Source organism: Anguilla rostrata, chromosome 2 (assembly GCF_018555375.3).
Source record: "Anguilla rostrata isolate EN2019 chromosome 2, ASM1855537v3, whole genome shotgun sequence".
Lineage (NCBI taxonomy): Eukaryota > Metazoa > Chordata > Actinopteri > Anguilliformes > Anguillidae > Anguilla > Anguilla rostrata.
This window is the reverse complement of record NC_057934.1, coordinates 65,467,178-65,481,212: the sequence shown is the minus strand read 5'-3', so window position 1 is coordinate 65,481,212 and position 14,035 is coordinate 65,467,178. Positions and strand designations below refer to the sequence as shown.

The window sequence follows — 14,035 nt, the reverse complement described above, 5'->3', positions numbered from 1 at the left end:
GCGGTCGTATTTGTTTATTTGTCTGGGCACATGAGGGGGCGTATTTCAAGCATAAAAACTCATCAATGGTTCGGTCGTATTTCTCTGTTTAAAGGTGTAGTTTTTATGCTCCTCCCCCAAAGACCAGAAAAGGGTAAACAGTTTGGTTTGGGAAATGTAGGCCTACGACTGCTGCACAAGTTATCTTCGGTGACACACGTAATATCGTGTGCTCCTTCATATCTCTGCAAGCAAGCTGTCACAACTCTAGTGCTAGAACTAAGGCGGCATGTAGCACACGAGTTCTGTTATGGTGAGCGTTACGGATGTATATTATACGTTGAGCTGGAAAAATGAGTAAAGTTCCACAATTATATTACTGTGGTTTATTTATATTTTTTTGCTTTCAAAATGGTTTCTTCGCCCAAAGTGACCGAGATTTGGAGACCAAAGGTACGTATAAAATTTAATATTAAAACCTCTACTTTTCAGAAGACGTCTGGTATCATTTCTAGCCTAATATTAAATAAACAGTTTGCCTATATCTAGTAAAGAAAATGGTAAAATTAGGGCTAATTATGACCTTACCTGTAAACTTGGTCCAATGAGAAAAACGAGTTACACTTCCTCTATTACTGTAATCTTTACTGATGTACAACAGTTTGACAATAGCATAGCCAACTGTATGCTACTTCTTGAGCTTTGATGTCGACAGTATTCAGATAAACATGCTTTTGGGAGCGCGCTCGATGCGCAGTGGATGAAGGTTAATCTAGTCGTCTTCCAGATGTCTGTAAACTAAGAAAAGGGTGATTACTGTAGAAATCAGCAGGATTATTGATGGAATTGTTTCTTGCCATTTTTCTTTCTCGCTGGTTTTATTTCTACATGTAACCTAAAATAAATTTAAAACGCATTTATTGTGTTGTGCCGTGACTCCTAATCCAGTTTCCGTAGACGAATATATATATATATATATATATATTATATTTTATATAATATATATATATATATTGTTTTTTTAATGCTAATCAATATCACGTTTCATAAGCACGTTTTCTATCAACACTGGTTTAAGCGGTCTACGCATTTTCAAATGGTTAAAACGTCCGTTACTGTGGTCATGAGATAAGAAATCGTTTTGCAATTAAGTAAAATGGAACTACTAAAAAAAAAAAAATAATAATAATAACTTTGCTATTGTTCAGACGGGTTTTCAAAGTCTCCCATATCCCACAGTGGCCCTGTTGCTGAATGCTGAGCCTGCAGACCCAAAATGCTTTGCCTCAGGGAAGTACGACCTAACCTGCTTTTGGGAGGGTAACGTCACTCCTGAAGAGTACACCTTTAAATACACATATCAGTGAGTTTCATTTACTTTCATATTTTTTTTAAATTGGATACTATAGATTATATTTTAGGTTTTTGAAACAGCTTTTGGGATTGTTCAATGCCTTTATGGGTAAATGTCTACAAATGTACTTTTTGTAGTACATAAAAGTAGGTTCCTCAGTGAACTGTATACTTTTTTATTGCTGTGCCTGTGTTTTATGGTACCTGTTGTGGAAAGAGTATTCTCCTGATGAGAGGAGATTAAAGTATCTAAATGTAATGTGATCTTCAGAGCTACTTTTCAAATTTTGATACGCTTATCCCGGAATCTCATGGTTGGTTAGACTTTTTACATTTATCAGCAGCTCAAGATGATTTTCAAGTTCTGTTAACCTGTTTGTGTTTTGTTCCATTTAATTCCTCTTTGTGACCCTGCAGAAATGAGCAGAGTATTGACTGTGCTGTGAGGGCCCAGCCAGTAGGTGGCGGAAAAACACGCTACTTCTGTAAGCTGTCCAAAGTTCTGCATTTTTTTCCTCTGGATCTCCACGTGTTTCGGGCCGGAGAGCAGATCTTCAACCGAAGCATACTCGTTGACCGCGTGTGTGAGTTGGCGGGCTGTGGGCTTGGCTGACTTTTTCGTCAGTCTCATGTACGTTTCTAAGCATAGCGGGTCACGCACAGCCTCTGACAGTTTCTTCACCTTTGACCCCACAGTTCTGCTGGATCCTCCTGCCAATCTGACAATGACACGGACAGGGAAGCCAGGTCAGCTGAAGCTAACATGGCTGCCCCCTCCTCTCAAGTATATGGATGACAGCATGATGTATGAAGTCAACTACTTCGCCGCTGGCAGCCCGATGGGCAAGGTAGCGTCCTGCCTTTTCTGTGGATATGTCTGAACGCTTTTTCCCTTCTGAGACAGGGAATGTCTGGATAAGTGTGCAGATCATTGTAATGAGGGCAGTCATGAGACAGGGTGAAGCAGTGCAGTGTAGTAGTCTAGTGTAGTGTAACACTTCAGCGGTGGAGTGCTGACATCCAAGGTGGGGTTGCTGTTGTATTCTTAAGTGAGGCACTTAACCCATATTGCTGCGGATAAGTTCATCTTCTAATCAAATAACTGAACAGCATACAACATTACATTACATTCTCATTAGTGGCCGCTAATGCACAGCTAAGGAGTTCCAGTTACTGTTTGAGAGTCTAGAGGTACTGCAGTGTTGCATGGCATTCAGTGTAGAATATAGAGCCTGGAATCTCATTTCACTCATGGTCTTTAGTGTACATGCACTGTACATTAAGTTCTGTGTGAACATGTATAGGAATTCTATTAAAAGTGCCATGACTCCTCCCTGTCCCTAGAGTTGTTTAGAAGCAATGAGGCATCGGTAACCTGTCTCTCCCTCTTTGACAGCGGGAATTGGTGAAGGCCCAGACGGAGACTACTCTGCGCGGCCTGCAACCGGGCACAAGGTACGAGGCACGGGTTCGAGTCAAATTCGACGGCACCATCTATGACGGGTACTGGAGCACCTGGACACCCACGGTCTCCATGGAGACGCCTCACAGGGGTGAGTGGGCCCAAAACGTGCTCTCTTCCACAATTGTGAACTCTCTCACTGGTGGCCTTTCTCATTATGACCAAGACAGGGGCGGTGGTGTCACCTCATACTCTGGTTTTAATGGTGCCCCTCTCCTCTGTGAACACTGTAGACACAGACCCACTCATCCTGTCCCTGTGCCTGGTCATCTCCTTCATCCTAATGGTGCTGTGTCTCTCTGTGCTCCTGTCCCGTCGCAGGTCCGTAACACGCCCTCTTAATCCAAAAATCCCCGTGTCATTCTCCTTCTTCCTTACTGAGTTTGAGAGTCTGTAGTTATAACATCAGCACTTCACCAGTATGTCAACATCTTTTATGCTCGGAAGAAGGATTATTTTCCACTTCACTTGCATAAAGGCCGTGTCTCCATACCTTGAACTCAGGTTTCTGTTGAAGAAAATGTGGCCTCTTGTTCCAAGTCCTGAAAACAAGTTCCCAGATCTCTTCACGGTCTACGGAGGTGACTTCCAGGTGAGGGGGGGGGGGTGCTCATTTCTGGTCACGGGACAGCTGAGAATAGGGACTCTTCCTTGTGGCCTAAAGGAGAGAAAACCAGCTGTAACTCTGTTTGCCACTAACAAACATCTGTAGATATACTTATATGGCCATTTGAGATCTGTCACTTCTGTGCTGTCTGAAATGATTGTAATTTTGACTGTTGTCAGGCTTGGCTGGTCCACAGCACCGGTGGCTTGGGGTGGAGGTTTTACCTGGAGGAACTGTTTTACCTGGAGGAACACCCGGCCCCGCTGGAGGTGCTGTCAGAGGCCAGTATTGGGTCGGCTGTCCCCGCCTGTGCCGCTCCCTCCAGGGCCTTGCGCACCATGGGCGCGGAAGGTGAAGAAGAGGAGGGAGGAGGCGGGAGAGTGGATGCTGGGTTGCCGTACAGTTGGAAGGAGAAACCCCAGGAGCGGTGGCTGTTTGAGCAGCTGCGGCCCCTCCCCTGCCACCCTCTCCCTCCCTTCGGATGCGCCCCGCTGGAGTCCAAGGACGCCTACGTGATCCTGAACCAGGACTCCCAGCGTGACGTCCGGCAGGGTCCCCCGGACGACGTCTCGGAGGAATCTGTGCCACTGCAGGTCCTCTTCACCAGCCCCGGGACCCCCACGTCCCAGTCGGACCTGGGGTCTTTCAGAAACAGCTCTGGGACAAACAGCAGGCTGTCCTCTCAATCCAGCTATGAGGACTCCCACAACCCCTGGCAACCCAAGGTTCCCGGCTACGCTTACTTGACCATAGCGGACTCGGGCATCTACATGGACTACAGCCCAATGAGCTCGGGCAGGACAGTGGGGCCCGGGACGGGTGGCATCTACGCCAACGAGTACGAGAATGAAATCCCCCCTCACGGGTTGCCTCACTCTGGGCGACCCATTCACTCAGAGTGCTGAGGGTCCCGAGATACGCAGGCTCGCAAAAGCGCAGCCAGTCAGTCGTCAGTCTTTACGTCGTTTAGAATTGTCACGCACTGCTTCACTACTGGACTCAAAAACCAGGAAAAACCCCACACATCTGAGCCAATGGGTGAGGAGACTGGAAAAGCCACACACATCTGAGCCAATGTGTGGGGAGACTGGAAAAGCCACACACATCTGAGCCAATGTGTGGGGAGACTGGAAAAGCCCCACACATCTGAGCCAATGGGTGGGGAGACTGGAAAAGCCCCACACATCTGAGCCAATGGGTGGGGAGACTGGAAAAGCCCCACACATCTGAGCCAATGGGTGGGGAGACTGGTAAAGCCCCACACATCTGAGCCAATGGGTGGGGAGACTGGTAAAGCCCCACACATCTGAGCCAATGGGTGGGGAGACTGGAAGCTCCATGACCACTGAGCCTGGTGGGGTGCAGATCCTGGAATAGAAACCCAACACGAGCACAATGCAGGACACTGAGAAAGCCGCACACCTGAAGCCAATGGGTGGGGAGACTGGAAAAGCCCCACACATCTGAGCCAATGGGTGGGGAGACTGGTAAAGCCCCACACATCTGAGCCAATGGGTGGGGAGACTGGTAAAGCCCCACACATCTGAGCCAATGGGTGGGGAGACTGGAATATGACCCCCTGACCTGGTGAGGTGTGTTCAAGCATCCTCCTGGAAAAGGGTGAGAAACCAGCAAGAGCAGCACATCCACAGACACTAAACAGAAGCAAAAACAGGCCAGCCTGTTTGAGGGAGTCCAGTCAATTAATGAAGCTCAGTTTGTACAGAAAGTCTGGATGGACCGGTCAGCTAGACCTACGAGGTTAAGAGACTGTGAGGTTATTTTCTCTACAATTGTTTTCCTGTAAAGGTGTCTTGTCATCAGACACATCTTGTAGAATTCCTGATAAAGTACTAGCAGGCAATGCAGGACTATGTATCCAGCATCCTGGATAATGCACTTCATATCAAAACTGGCAGCTGTTGTTGATAACAAAGGCAGGTATATAAAAATTATTTTTTGTAACTTGTACCTTTCTACCTAAATATGTACATTGCATCACTTTATGTCCATGTTAATGTATGTTCACATAATAATGTTTGTTTTTGTTTTGTAGCATTAGGGTTTATTGACTTAGCTAAAAACATCCACTCACTGTGGGGTGCCTGTGGGGATGGTGTATTGATAATAAATATGTACCTGTAATGTACACTACTTTGTGACTCAGATTGAATAGCAATTTTAGCTATTTGCATTCACCAGAATTCGCCCAGAATTCCGATATGACCCTTCTTCTGTTTTTCTTTTTTTTAGCTTTAACCTGTCCACCTCAAATGGATATGTATAGTGTAGTGTTTTCTTATTTTAAACAGTAGGTTGATCACGCTGACTCCATCACAGATTAGGGGATATTGCTAAATTATTAAGTGAGTCAATGTATTATGATCTTTGTAGTTATGAGTGCCTTAAAATAGCATGCGCCATAAAACCACTCCTGGTCTTCCACTGTTATTCTTCTCGAATATTACACTGATGTTCTTCCTTTAACTGATTCAAAGATTGGCACATAGAGAGTTCAGAAGTCAAATCATTCAGGTATGAATAATTTATTACTGTGATAATCATTTTACATTACTGAGACTATACTTAATGTCTGTCAATTGTATCTTTTTGTGTATTTTAAACTGTCGATTAAAAGATGCAATAAAACACAAATCAGTTGGGCATGTTGTTGGATTTTGTGCTCCCATAAAGACATGTACCGTAACAGGAAGTCTTTTCACTGTAGTAAAGCGTGGGTTCAGGCTTCCTGTTTAATTTCTCTGCAGCTATTGTGTGGTGCTACCCGGAGTGACACAGAGTCTTGCTCTCTGAGTGATAAGCTTATCTGGCCTACAAATAAGGGGGCTGGTGGAGAGTCAGGGACGCTGGAGAGATCACTACGGAAATGGAGAGGAAGGTGTGAAAGAAAAAATGGTAAATGGACTGCATTTATATAGTGCTTTTATCCAAAGCTCTTTACAATTGATGCCTCTCATTCGCCAGAGCAGTTAGGGGTTAGGTGTCTTGCTCAAGGACACTTCAACATGCCCAGGGCGGGGTTTGAACCGGCAACCCTCCGACTGCCAGACAATCGGTCTTACCTCCTGAGCTATGTCGCCCCTAAAAAGCACGCAAAAGATCTAGCGTGGGCTCATTGGTTTTTTTGGGGGGTTTTTTTTTTTTTTTTTTTTTGTCACACATGCACCGAAGGGGATCTCATCAGGACGGTCAGCTTGACCCACCGTTGTGATGACTTTGTAACGATAGGCCAGGGCAGCGAGCTGTGGGGTTATGCATACCGGTCTGGAGAGAAAGCCCTGGGCTGAGATTATGTGTATCCTACTGGGGCAAGAACCACCTCATGGGCACAGACTGACCCAGCGCTTCATATAGGAGCTGGAAAATGTGATCTCATTTACAGTGGGAGGAGCATACGACAAATTCATTTTTTTAATGCAAAAGAAACACTTGGACCATTACCTTGAGTCAATATTCTGAATTGTGAAAGAATGGAAAGGATTACTTTTTTAGACTGACTTCTCGTGTCTGACACTCGAGATTGAAAGCAAATTTGCCCATTCCATAACTAGCAAACTTTAACCTGACATGGCAAGTGTAACAAAGACATCTCAATACAGACCAAGCACCTCTTTTTCACCGTGTTTAAACACATGCCCTTGCTGTCCCTGATTCTGCCTGATGAAAGGACATTTGTGGCGGTACACCAGGATTTTCCCTTACTCTTCTGATATGATTCATTTGAGTTTGTGTCGTCATGGAATTTGTGTGTGTGTGAGAGAGAGAGAGAAGAGAGTGTATTTGTGTGTGTGTGAGAGAGAGAGAGAGAGAGAGAGAGAGAGAGAGAGGGAGACTGTGTTTGTGTGTGTCAGAGAGAGAGAGTGTGTGTGTGTGTCAGAGAGACTGTGTGTGAGAGAGAGAGAGTGTGTGTATATGTGTGTGTGAGAGAGAGAAAGAGAGAGAGAGTGAGTGTATATGTGTGTGTGTGAGAGAGAGAAAGAGAGAGAGAGTGTGTGTGTGTGTCAGAGAGACTGTGTGTGAGAGAGAGAGTGTGTGTATGTGTGTGTGTGTGTCAGAGAGACTGTATGTGTGTGTGAGAGAGTGTGTGTATGTGTGTGTGTGTGTGTGTGAGAGAGAGAGAGAGTCAGTGTGTGTGTGTGTGAGAGAGAGACTGTGTGTGTGCATGTGTGCATGTGTCATACACACACATCTCAAGGTGTGACTTTGCTCACCACTCCCTCCTCTCGTTTTATATATATAACCTGCTCTTCGGTGACCAACAGGAAACAGATAAAGACCTTTATCTCTCTCTCGCTCGGCTGGTCCTCTCACTATTCTACAGTACCTGGGTGAAGGTAAGAGCACGAGCTTTCTCATTCTGTCTCATTCTGAATTCACAGGGGTTATAAGAGTCTCCTTCACTCTAGATAAAGTAACTGTTAAAACTGTGACTTTCATTAATTGACAGCAAACCTGAATATTGAAGGGAAACAGTGAAAATATCAGTCAGACCTTTTCCCTTTGATAAGCGACCTTGTCCTTCTCTCAGAATTCTTAAGCTATATTTACACTTTGATTATTAGTCATACAATATGTACGGTAACAGCTACAGAGGGATGATGTTTTCTTCTTACAGGAAGCACAACCCACAATGGATGAAAATGGACATTAGTGGTCCCTTTACAAATTAACGTACAGTTGCTGATGCTCTCTGTTTTAGAGTTGCCTATGTCATTTTGTCTTTAAACTAACATTTTTTGATCCTACAAAATGGCTGTTCTGATTGCTTGATTATAATTATCCCCCTGAGTCCGTGAGATAACCAAAGAAACCAAAAAAGAAAAAACAAAAACAACAACAAAAAAACAAAAACATTTCTAACAGAAATCTACAATTAGTCACGTAATTTGCCTTCACAGTTCGATATTCAATATGATTGCTCTTTCAGCATATTTTTCCTGAAGAAAATGTAAATGGTGTACTTCAGCATAACCTTAAGACAACTTTTTGAGACATTGGAAATGAGCAGAAAAAGCTTACCATAAGCAGGGCAATTATGATGGTGAGAGCGTCTGTGCATAATAAGTTACCGATTTAGCCTATAGACTAATGATCGCTTATCTTTAAAGACACAAATGCAGGTACAGTATATTCTTGAGAGCATGAAGTCTTGGGATTGTTGGAGAGATGTTGCTATGACCTAGGCATTCATTCACTTAAGTTCGGAGATAAGGGGGATTCCCCTGTCAATGTTTACAACCTCCCCTCCTCTGTTTGGTGAATGTTCATCCCAGGCCCGGATGCTATAATCCACTTGTCTCTCATTCTAAATGTGTGTTACAATAAATCCCAAGCTACGTATGAAAGTTAATACTTTCATACTGATAGTTTATACCAAAACTTTACCTTTTCGATGTTTGCTGTTTTAAAGATATTGTTCTTGCGGCATTTATTGTTATTCATATGTCTGCAATGGGAACCCTGTCGACAGACCCCATCCCCAACCTTGCCCACCCCCCGCTCCAATTGAGTCCCTCCCCCCTCCCGTCCATTGGCTCAGCCACCCCAACCACGTTCCCCCTCTGTTTTCTTGACACAACAGCCATCGACCTGTGTTCAAGTGGACTCCAGATATTTCAATTTAAATAATTAACCACCCATGTGACACCCAACCATGGGAACACAGCTGGTTTATCAGTACAAGGAAAAAATGATGGCGTGACATAATTACCGATGAAACGGCAGCCCTACCGTTTCCTTGTTCTCGCTAAGAGGCCAGTAAATCCACAGTGTGCTCACTCAGGCCGCATTTATGACCCATTTCATGTGCTGTCAGTTGCCTTTGTAATGTTTTTGGTAACTTTCTTCTCAGTGGAACACACGGATAGTGCAAATACAGCCGAGAGTGACGCACAAAGGACAATGAAGAATTTACGGCAAGGGCCATAAAACCAGCCAGGAATAGATCCATAGATTGCAGCTGTAGGCCAAGAGAAGGCAGACTCGAAGTGGTTCCTGGTAGCTATATTTTTTCCCCTTGTGATGTGCGGCCAACTGACACTCTCAACCAGGAAACACTTTGTTTCCACGTCCCTGATTATTCTCACAGTAGCTTATTTTATAGCGGGACAATTAGTCTACATGTGATCGGGGTAAATATTATAATTTTACAACAAATTTAAGTTAGGTCAGACAGCTAAACTTAGTTTCACAGCACACCTCACTGGCTGTTGACATTTTATAATGGCTGGTTTAGCTTTGTTACCGGTTGTCCACAAAGTGTCCTAGAATATCTTTCAAAATGAAGGGAAAGGCCATTAGCATTTTTTTCCTAGCATACAAAGTCACTGTAGCAAGAAGTACCCGAAGACTTGTTCAAGTATTTCCAACTGTAGCATCAGTGTCTTTCTCAGACATTGACTTCTGAATGAACTTTCTTTGACTGGTTAACATCATTACTTGGAAAAACTGATTGTGTTTTTCTTAACAATTCTTCTCGTATATTTGAGTCGGTGTGAAAGATTACATTTTTATGTGGTTTGAAGGCTTTGAGAAATTACACGATCTTCAAGAATTAAGGTAATTCACTTAATATCTGTGTATCAATGTATATCTAAACCGTCCTTATGAATTATTTTCTCTTTTAATTTATTTTCAGAAAGGAAAAGAACCTCAAAATGGATTGCTTCGAGTTTCTAAAAATAATGATGTTCCTGTTCAACGGAGTCATCTTTGTAAGTGTGAACTGTTTTTTTTTGCATTGTACTTGTCTGCATTTCACATGTTCCATTTTAAGATGCCATATACAGCCAAGGGAAACCGCAAGAGCCCTGCTCTCCAGTGAACTGTGGTCTTGTGATAAACTCTCATATTGCCCTGATTAAGCCAGTTATCTGGAGTAGCTTGTGTTTCTCAAGGTCACTCAACAGGTGTGCCTGAATGACCGTGACGTTTCAGTTTCTGCTGTGGGGAAAACCTTTTTGTCAGCAAACGCTGTGGAAACTGGCACCACAGATATGTAGATTACAATAACCTATATTTAAAAAGTTTTAGCTCACTGGAATCGGCGTGATAGCCATGGGGCTACGTTAGCTATCAGGGAAGGAAACTATAAAATGAACCTGATGTACTGTAAATGGTATTTGCTCAGCTATGACCAGACAGTATAACAATGTAACAGACAATGTAATTGAGACAGCTTCCCTGCTTTGTAACCTGGTTGTTATGCACCTGCATTATGGTCACATTCACATGTAGGTTTGTTCCCTCTCTGTGTACAAGTAGCCGAACGGCAGCGTTTACAGTGGCTGAATAGATTTATGGTTGGTTAAGTATCTGTGAATTCTGTGAACTGAACTGATAAAGCTTTCATTAGATTAATGTTTGATGGGTCTTGCTCAAACTCCATCCATTTCCTTTCCATGATCGCTTTGGAATCTCACAAATGTGTAAATGGACCATATAAACTCAATGTTGTGTGAAATAAGACCTGCCGTAGACTCCCTAAAATGGCTGCCTTGCGTAACCGCGCGACCATTGCCGTCTCCCCCCCCCCCTTCCTTCCTCAGCTGGCCGGTGCCGCTATTTTGGGCGTGGGGGTGTGGGTGAAGGTGGACAGCAGCTCCCTGCTGGCGGTCCTGGGCAAGATAGAGAGCGCCCCGCCGGAGCTGGACCAGCTGCTCAACGTGGGGTACCTGCTGATCGCCGTGGGCGGCGTGCTGCTGATCATGGGCTTCCTGGGCTGCTGCGGGGCCATCAAGGAGAGCCGGTGCATGCTGCTGCTGGTGAGTCGCTGGTCCTGGACTCCAAGAGAAGGCCACTGGAAAAAAAAAATCTGAAAATCACACTTTGCCGTCGTCACTGTCTCCAACAGCTGCTGGAATAATTTTGTCAGCCCTGTGAGCAATTTGCAGTGAGGCGATATGAGTGTGGGTTAGTTGGCAGGGCACACGTTTAGGGATGTTATAGTTAAATTCTGTGTGCAGGTTTCTCTTTACACTGCATCACCTTATGTCACCATGTTGGTTTGGGATTTTGGAGGAAGAGTCCTCTGAATCAACAGTCTTTCCGAAGGGTCATGATTTCTGTCGATAAAAGATTGTTTTCGATGACAGGGAACTACAGCTGCATGACGAAAGCATTAAAACTCAATTTAAATTTTGTTCTAAACTCTGTCTTCCCCATCATCCAGTTCTTTGTGGCGGTGCTGGTGGTATTCATTGCGGAAGTGGCGGGAGCCATTGTGGTCCTGGTCTTTAAACCTCTGGTGAGTCGCAAAATGGCGGTCACAGTCTGTAGCGGGTGAAGGGTTCTGGCAGTTTTGAAACTGTGATGGTTATGTATTCGAACCGTATTTTACAGGCAGAGAATCTGGTTAGCCAGTTGGGTGAAAAAGCTGTTGAAGCCATCAAAAAGCATTATGGAGCAAACCCTGACATCACTGGCCCTTGGAATGTCACCATGGATGGGGTATGACATCATGCTCAGACAGGGCACTTTGAATTATATGCATCTAATGTGGAGTAGAAGGAGAAAAATAACTAACAAACTGAATTAATTTATAAATAAATATGTGTGTACATGATGTGTAGTATGTATTATAAGTAACACAATAATACAATGTAAACTCTTTGCAGAATGGACAGTTATCACAATAGATTCCTGCTGCCCCAGTAAAAAGGTGTCGCTAATTTGTGAATTTCGGTTTGGTCCTTTTAAAAGTTATTCATCACAATATTTCACCTGTGTTTTCTGTTCCTTCCAGTTGAATTGCTGTGGATTTTATAATTACACGGACTTCGATAATTCTCCCTTTTACAATGACAGTGGCATGACCTATCCAAAAGAATGCTGCAGAAACGTCACCTGTAATTCTGCAAACGCTGTTACATCGGTAATTATTGTCTAATACCATGTTTTTTTTTAAATGCAATGTTTTCTATTTCGTCTGTCCCCTCTGTACTTTGACTGCCTCATCCCTGTTTCTTTAGCCTGAGAACATTATTTGTGTTGGCTTTCTTTCCTTGTTACCTGCTGTGACCCTCTTGCGGGCTATTTAGTTATTTTTTAAATTAGCTTTATATTCCTCTTATTGATGTTTTTCAATGACCCTGTCGTTGCGATTCTTGTAAGTTTTTTTTCAGCTATCTCTCCTTAACTCAGCTATATCACCGTTCCCTTTTCATGTGTGTCTTTGTATTTCCCTGGGCTCTTGCAGAACATCCCTGGCTGTTTACCTAGAATGATAAAACTAATAGATGACAACATAGTCATCATAGGAGCTGTGGCACTGGGAATAGCCGCTCTTGAGGTACAGTAGAACAACTCCCACCTCAAAGTCCCACTTTGAGAGAGAAGCATGTTCACACAATCTCTCTCTCTCTCTCTCTCTCTCTCTCTCTCACTCACTCTCTCTCTGGATGAATATTAATTGTACAAACTACCACATGAAAGTCATGCGACAGACAATGACAAAACAGAAACGTGTTACTACTCAAGCAGCAACGACTGGCAATCCAGATACATGTTTGTGTTTTTTTCTCTTCTTCTCCAGATTGCAGCAATGGCCGTATCCATGTCAATGTACCGCCAAATAGGCGCCAAGTAGGGACAATGCCAGAGGACTCTCGCTATCTTTACACCATTAGCCATAATCAGCAGAGATTCTAAATGAAGGGCCGCGAATGGCTTTCAGTCAAATCAACAGCCATATGTAACATACACAAAAAGTGGTAAGATGCTGTTCGTTGATGTGAAAGCCAACAATTTGATGTGTCTGCCTTGCACGTCGTATTATAACGTCGTGTTTTAGCACTTACCTTTTGCATTACTTTTCTAATCAAGCATCAAACTATTCCTCTTTTTACCCAAGCTGAGCACTGTTTTTATACTGTGTGATGACGTTTTCCCCATCGCATATCCATATCACAACTGTATTGTTTTATATTCAATAATGATATGGAAATAGTATTACTCTATTGTCTTCAATCAATTTTGCAAATGTACATATGATATTTACAAAAACACACAAAACAAAAATTACAACATTTATGATACTGTATGTTTTTGATTTCAGTTGTCGTGTATTTCATTCAAATTATAAATAAAATTTTTTTATGTCAATAGTATGTACTAGATCATACTTTATTTAAACTATTTTTGTTTCATTTTTGTCCTGTGTATATTTGTTGCATTTAAAATAATGCTGAATTGAATAAAATACGATATGAAAAACTGAAATATTTTGAGCTTTGTGTTTCTGATAACCATATCATTTTTTGGTGACTTTTTTCTGACATCCTGGGCATTATGTGTGTTGTAAATTTCTGTAATGAGCTATATGCCATTTAAAAATGATACAATAAACCAATAACACTGCACTGATGATTTAGGTAGAGTATTCAGATTTTTAGCACCACGGGATGCTCATTTATCTTAGGAGCTGAAGTTCACTGAATTTCGGGATGCAGCCAAGGAGAGGATCTATAGTCATCGATACCAATTTACATTCTCAAATCTTGCAGATCTAAGCATAGAATCTATAACATTATTATTAATTATTCAGGCTGACATAAACACGTAAATATTTTATTTGAAACTATTGCTGATATGTACATTACAGTGAAAAAAACTGA

At 42.9% G+C, this 14,035-nt stretch overlaps 2 protein-coding genes across 4 annotated transcripts; both read left to right on the top strand.

Annotated features, from left to right (window-relative positions):
* Positions 1-40: 40 nt before the first annotated feature.
* On the top strand, positions 41-4,700 carry LOC135248938 (erythropoietin receptor-like). 2 transcript variants are annotated; one of them, XM_064324021.1, is made up of 8 exons: positions 41-432; positions 1,188-1,342; positions 1,750-1,916; positions 2,029-2,180; positions 2,729-2,885; positions 3,028-3,115; positions 3,299-3,386; positions 3,581-4,700. In XM_064324021.1, the coding sequence occupies exons 1-8, from the start codon at positions 391-393 to the stop codon at positions 4,304-4,306; spliced, it is 1,575 nt and encodes a 524-aa protein (XP_064180091.1). In that variant the 5' UTR covers positions 41-390; the 3' UTR covers positions 4,307-4,700. The 2 variants fall into 2 exon arrangements, with proteins under 2 accessions (XP_064180091.1, XP_064180090.1); XM_064324020.1 differs by having other exon boundaries at positions 71-432; positions 1,219-1,342.
* A 126-nt stretch (positions 4,701-4,826) lies between these two features.
* Positions 4,827-13,640, top strand: LOC135248937 (tetraspanin-1-like). Of its 2 annotated transcripts, XM_064324019.1 has the most exons (9): positions 4,827-6,317; positions 7,685-7,756; positions 10,060-10,135; positions 10,970-11,185; positions 11,593-11,667; positions 11,763-11,870; positions 12,166-12,294; positions 12,619-12,711; positions 12,955-13,640. In XM_064324019.1, exons 3-9 carry the CDS (start codon positions 10,079-10,081, stop codon positions 13,006-13,008), a joined length of 732 nt encoding a protein of 243 aa, XP_064180089.1. In that variant the 5' UTR covers positions 4,827-6,317; positions 7,685-7,756; positions 10,060-10,078; the 3' UTR covers positions 13,009-13,640. The 2 variants fall into 2 exon arrangements, with proteins under 2 accessions (XP_064180089.1, XP_064180088.1); XM_064324018.1 differs by lacking the exon at positions 4,827-6,317 and having other exon boundaries at positions 6,364-7,756.
* Positions 13,641-14,035: the final 395 nt, after the last annotated feature.

Coding starts and splice junctions, on each gene's coding strand:
- LOC135248937 (XM_064324019.1), top strand. CDS start 10,079: ATGGATTGCTTCGAGTTTCTAAAAATAATGATGTTCCTGTTCAACGGA. Junction 11,668..11,762: donor TCCTGGTCTTTAAACCTCTG/GTGAGTCGCAAA, acceptor CGTATTTTACAG/GCAGAGAATCTGGTTAGCCA. Junction 11,871..12,165: donor GGAATGTCACCATGGATGGG/GTATGACATCAT, acceptor TGTTCCTTCCAG/TTGAATTGCTGTGGATTTTA.
- LOC135248938 (XM_064324020.1), top strand. CDS start 333: ATGAGTAAAGTTCCACAATTATATTACTGTGGTTTATTTATATTTTTT. Junction 433..1,218: donor CCGAGATTTGGAGACCAAAG/GTACGTATAAAA, acceptor CATATCCCACAG/TGGCCCTGTTGCTGAATGCT. Junction 2,181..2,728: donor CTGGCAGCCCGATGGGCAAG/GTAGCGTCCTGC, acceptor CCTCTTTGACAG/CGGGAATTGGTGAAGGCCCA.